The sequence below is a fragment of the Akebia trifoliata genome, chromosome 3 (assembly GCF_017979445.1).
Source record: "Akebia trifoliata isolate Shusen 1 chromosome 3, ASM1797944v1, whole genome shotgun sequence".
Classification (NCBI taxonomy): domain Eukaryota; kingdom Viridiplantae; phylum Streptophyta; class Magnoliopsida; order Ranunculales; family Lardizabalaceae; genus Akebia; species Akebia trifoliata.
In genome coordinates this window covers 17,443,716-17,449,715 of record NC_141377.1, presented here as the reverse complement: position 1 = coordinate 17,449,715, position 6,000 = coordinate 17,443,716, and the positions used below count along the sequence as shown (strand labels likewise).

The window sequence follows — 6,000 nt, the reverse complement described above, 5'->3', positions numbered from 1 at the left end:
TTGATGACGTCAGATTTATTGCATGTTTAATAATAGAGTGAGGCTAAATGGACGCAATTTTTTGTTTTGGGCTTGATGGTAAGACTGGGTGTGCTCCCCAGGTCTTGTCTTCGAATCCCCTTCCCACCACCTTGTGTGGCACTTAAATGGGTTTAGGTTAGTCCCTTTAAATCTCGTATGGGGTTGATCATGCAGGGCCCCCAAGGGAGATTAGTCTGTCACGCTTACGTGAGAGTGTTGATGGGATACTCCCTCGGTTACAAAAAAAAAAAAAAAAATTGTTTTTTTTTTGTTTGCCAACGCTCCTTTCTCTCTCCTGTAAATAAAAAATAACAAATAACAAAAAGCAAATTTTTTGATTTAATAACCTTGTGACATTCAAAAACATGATCCAATGCAATGAAATTGTAGAGGATAAAATTATATGAACTTTTAAAAAAATAATTATTTTTTTTTATCTTTGAATTTTATTTTTAAATTTGGGTTCTCGGTGGCTATCCACTTTCAACATGTTGGATCAAGCTTGAAAAATAATTTTTAATTTTTTTTTAATTCTTTTATTTGAATATGAATATTTTCATGAAATCTAAAAGGCCGTGTTATTGGATTGTCAATGTGGAGACCCAATGACCTTTTTTAAGATTTGAAATCTAAAAAAATAAATATGTGGGCAACGGGTAAGGGAGAGAAACTCTCTCTATTGTTGATGTCATTGTGTTACACGTCAAACGTTTATTGGGCTGTGAGACAATACATCATAGGGTGTAAGGAAGTGCATCAAAAACAACAATCATTTAACATTTCTCTTAATAATAATAATAATAATATATTATTATTATTATTATCATGTTTTCTTCTGCTCTCAAATAGGACCTGAGGATAATAACATAGGCACTCATATTGGGCACATGGTGATAATATGCTTCATAATCCATAATGATTCATGGGCTCGATAAAGATTTTTTTTTTTTTTTTTGAGGTTAAGAGGGGGTTAGGCAGACCCCTAACCAGAAGAAAACAAACTACATTCTTACATACACATGCCCATTGGCATCCTCACATGAAATTTCTCTGAGTTCCCTATGAAGGTCTAATGGATCTAGCATCAAGTTGCCAGGAGAAGTGAGGTAGGAGGCCAAGAAATCTGTAGCTTGGTTGTTTTCCCTATAGTAGAAAGAGAAATTTATGGTGTCGAATTGTTGCACTGTTGTTTTGATAGCCTTGGGAGTTCTTTCTTCTGTCCACGGCACTATGTTTTCCCCATTGATGATGTTAACTGCCTCTTTTAAGTCTGCTCTAACAGTGATGTGTCTTATGTTAAGGCTCAATGCCATAGTCAATCCTTTTTTAATAGCTTGTAATTCATGGTTAAGGATCGATTTCCCTCTGGTGTTAATGGCAAGGGCACCCACCGTGTCTCCATTGTTTTTTCTGATGATTGCTCCTTCTCCTCCATCATTACCTCTGAAAGAGCCATCCGTATTTATAACATAGCTTCCTTCTGAAGGCTTAGCCCACGAGCATTTCAATGGGTTACTCAGAGTAAATTTGGGGTTGAGCTCCCAAGAGTCCATGAAGGCTCTAGTGGAAGGTGATTCTACAGTACAACCCTCCAAGCTATGAGCTCTGAGGTAGACATCGCAAATTATCCTATTTTCCAATAGATCCAAAGGAAGGTAGCAATCTGAAATAACTGTCTGCATCTTTCCAACCATAGGTGGTGGACAAAGGCATTGAATGCAAGTTTCTTTACCAAAGAGCTCAGAGAATTCCCTCTAGCATTGTTGTATACTGTAGACACCCATTTTTGCACTCGCCTGATTAATCAACTCGTCAATCCGATTGCAATGATTCCCAATGATGGATGTGTATTCCATTGCTTTATTTTGTTACCAGATGTGTTTCCGAAATCCGGATGAGGTATCTCGAATTGACAAAACCTTAGAAACCACGCTACGCTAGGAACATACGACCCCAGAAACATAGAAATCATCATCTTGCAGACCAAAAAGAAACTTCACGATAAAAATCACTAAAAAATTACCAAATTACCAAAATACCCCTAATCTCAAAACAACCCTAGAGCCTACGTTACGCTTAGAAAAACTCTCTCGAACACATAAAATAACAAATCGGAACCAAATAAATCATTTCACCAATTTTAACAGAATTTGACAAAATTACGAAAATGCCCCTCCTAAAGTTCACAATCATTTCACATAAAAAATTTTATAAATGACACAAACCAACATTCTCATTGAATTCCTTACGAAAAACCGATTTTAAAACATCCTAGAACATTAAAAACCGACTTGAAACGTGAAAAGTCATCTCCAAGGGCAAAACGGTAATTTCACAATTTTTATAATTAAAAAATTCGAAATTAATAAATAAAATATTAAATAATTAAAGTGAAACATTGATGAAATTAATTTAAAATTTTGAACCTAAAAAATCGATCAATCAGACTTTCAGGTAAAATTGTTGAGGGTTCGTGGGATATTTCTTTAAGGACCCTTCTATTTGGGGGTCCAAAGAATTAAAGAAATAATGGAAGGTGGTTCTCCAAAATTTAAAGTCAATCAAACAAGACTGTAGTCAAAGTATTAAAGTCAAAATTAAAGTCAATTAAGCAAGACTGAAGTCAAAATATTAAAAGTCAATCAATTAAGACTAAAGTCAAAACATTAAAAGTCAATCAAATAAGACCAAAAGTCATAATAGAATTCTAATTAAATAATAACTCTATCTAATAGAGTTCTAACTTAAAAACAATTCTACCTAAAACAATTCTAATTAAAACACAATTCTACCTAAAACAATTTTAACTAAAACACAACTCTAATTAAAAAATCTCTATCCAAATCAACCTTAAAAAAATTCTATAAATAGAGGTGCTCACACCCTATTTTCGTATCAAATCATAAACCCTAAGAGAAGTAAGTCTAGAAGCTCCCCTAGCCCCCCATAAACCCTAGTTTTGGAGTCCCAACTCCTTACCTAACATCCTTCCTTCAATTTTAGTCTAGAAAACACCTAAAATCCCTCCAAAAATACCCCCAAATCCGCAACAAACTTGAAGAGTTCAGATCCAAAAACAAGGAGATACCTTGATTTAGGAGATCCGAAGTCAAATCCGGAGACAGAACGAAGCAAAGGGAGTACAGTACAAGGAGCTCTTTTTGTCAGATCTGATGGAACAAAATCCTTGCTATCGGAAAGGTATGTAATTTTTTTTATTTTTATCTAGGTTTTTAGCAATGTGATATATTTGGAAAGTTAGTAGAGACCGGCTTTGGCCGGGCGGGGTTGGTGCCTAACACCTTCGAACCCCGTAACATGATCCCCGAATTTAGATTTGTTGTGGTAGATTAGTTCTTTTTATCCATGTTAGAGTCAGTTTGGTTCCTAGACCACAATAACTAGGTGGCGACTCCCAAACCTCAAGAGGCAAAAGTGGATCCGCGCACCCCGCGGATCGAGGGCGCTTTCAGTGGCGACTCCGCTAGGGACTATTGAGGATCAAACTTAAAAAACCCAAAGTATGGGAGCATTGCCAAGATGACCTAGATTTTTTTTTATTATTTAGTTGGATTTATTTTATTTATTTTTTCTGTTTATTTATTTTTTGTCTTGATTGTAGATGATTTTGGGTATTGCATTTTTTTTTCCAATTAAGGAACACTTTTTGATGACCCCTAAATAATGAAAAATTCAAATTGACCTATGAAAATGATGGAATGATGAAGGTTGGATAGAAATATTAAAATATTTTTAGAGAATATTCTAGTGAGAATTAAGTCTGGGAGCCTTTAATAAAACATAGATCTCGTCGAGTAGATTAATTTAGAATCTGAGTTCACTCAATTTCGTTATCGGAAGCCTTAGATATCATCGATGCAAGTTCAATCTGTAAATCTGGAATTATTTCTGAATGAAAGTTGGGACAGCAATGTTAAAACTTTTTTAGAGAATATTCTAGTGAGAATTAAGTCTGGGAGCCTCATAATAAAACATAGATCTCGTCGAGTAGATTAATTTAGAATCTGAGTTCACTAAATTTCGTTATCGAAAGCCTTAGATATCATTGATGCAAGTTCAATCTGTAAATCTGAAATTATTTCTGAATGAAAGTTGGGACAGCAACGTCAAAACGTTTTTACAGAACATTCTGGTGAGAACTAAGTCTAGACACCTATTAATAAAATGTAGATCTCATCGAGTAGATTAATTTAGAACTTGAGTTCACTCGATTTCGTTATCGGAAGCCTTAGATATCATCGATGCAAGTTCAGATTGTATTTTCCTAATTCACAGAAAATATGAATTTATCTAATGTTGGCACAATTAATGTTCTTGAGAGTGAGCTCATCTCAACCATTGTCATTCTATCATCAATGTAACACCTATTGGAATCTCGATTTATTTTGGATCACCCAAAAGTGATCATTCATTGGACCTTAAAAATTATAAAAATTATGCCTATTGCAATGTTTGTTTGATCATTATCATATGTCATATTTATTGATTAATTTACCATGATCTTGCTTGAAATACATGATTGATGTTGATCGTAATGTTAATGTGCTTATGTGATGGGAATAATGTGATCTTAATTGAATATTCATATGATTTGAATGATTTTGGTTTTGATTAAATGTATGATTGATTTGATTGGATCCATGGGCCCATTTGTTTGAAAAAGGTCCCGGGCACACCCCACCCTGTTTTGCACACACCACATGCACGTTTACTGTTTTACTCACTTACACGTCCCATTTAGCCAACGTGGCACTAGTGCGTGGTCCGGTCTCTTCGGAGATGCGACGTCATTCATGAAACCCACAACTCCAGTCACGTACCTTAGGGTATATCAAACTGGGGGCATCAATACCATCTGATCAGGTGATTCTGAGAAGTATGTTGATGCACCCAGGCTGGAGCGACTTGAGCCTTTGACCTATTGTAAGCCACACAGTCACATGTCCCGATTGCCAACAAAGTACTAGTACGTGGTCGGTCCCCTCGTGGGATGCCAAACCATTTATGAAAGCTACAACTCTTGACTCGTACCCGTAGGTATAAAAGATAGTCTAAGTATATCAATTGCACTTCTTGGTCAAAACTGGTGCCTAAGCAAGATCTTACCCCGCTGTACCCTACTGTACGATGGGGATAGACTACGTCTATTCTAGACGAGAGGTATTTAAGTGGGCCCTTGCTCAGCATTGTGCGCCACCTCTCAACTGGAGATCAAACTGGCTGTTTTTGACTTCAGAGAAGTGAATTGAGGTTTTAGATTATCACCTATACGGTATATCAAACCAAGTCACCACGTATCGAAAGGTATATAGGTGTGCTTGGGCAAGGGTGGCGAGATAAAAATGCATTGCATGTAGTAAGCTTAGAGTCTAGAAACCTTCCCAGTAAGTCACGACTCGAACTTATCGTGGGTGTTCCCGGGTTGTTTATTGAATGAATGCATGTGATTGATGAATGTATGTGAGTGATGTGAATGGTGTAGATCATAGTGTATGATTGTCCTCAAGGATCAAATGTTGTTTTTGAAAATTAAAATGGGTGCACCGACCCAATAAAGAATCCATTCTTTTACAATAATGACCCAATCCATCTCGATCCAAAGATCATTATGGGCCGAGCCATTTGAATCAAAATGAAATTCAAACTTTTTCCTGATTCGAATTTTAAACCTATTTTAAAAGAAGAAAAATATTTTCCAGAAGAAAAATATTTTTCAGAAGAGAAATGCTTTTCAAAAGTGAAATATTTTCCGGAAGAATAAGATTTTCCAAAAGGAAATGCTTTCCCAAAAATTTTTCTAAAAGAAAATGTTTTCTAAAAAAAGAAAAAAAAATATTTTTCAGAAAAAAATGATTTACAAAAAAATCTATTTTTGCATGAAAAATTATTGAAATATGTTTGTGGAAGTTGTTATTCAATGAAAACATTATTTGTCGATATTTTTCAAGAGTGCAATAA

The 6,000-nt window shown here is 35.3% G+C and overlaps 1 protein-coding gene across 1 annotated transcript; it reads right to left on the bottom strand.

Moving 5' to 3' along the window:
- Positions 1–1,022: 1,022 nt before the first annotated feature.
- On the bottom strand, positions 1,023–1,703 carry LOC147406078 (uncharacterized). The gene has a single exon (XM_086432483.1). The coding sequence runs from the start codon at positions 1,701–1,703 to the stop codon at positions 1,023–1,025; it is 681 nt and encodes a 226-aa protein (XP_086288609.1).
- Positions 1,704–6,000: the final 4,297 nt, after the last annotated feature.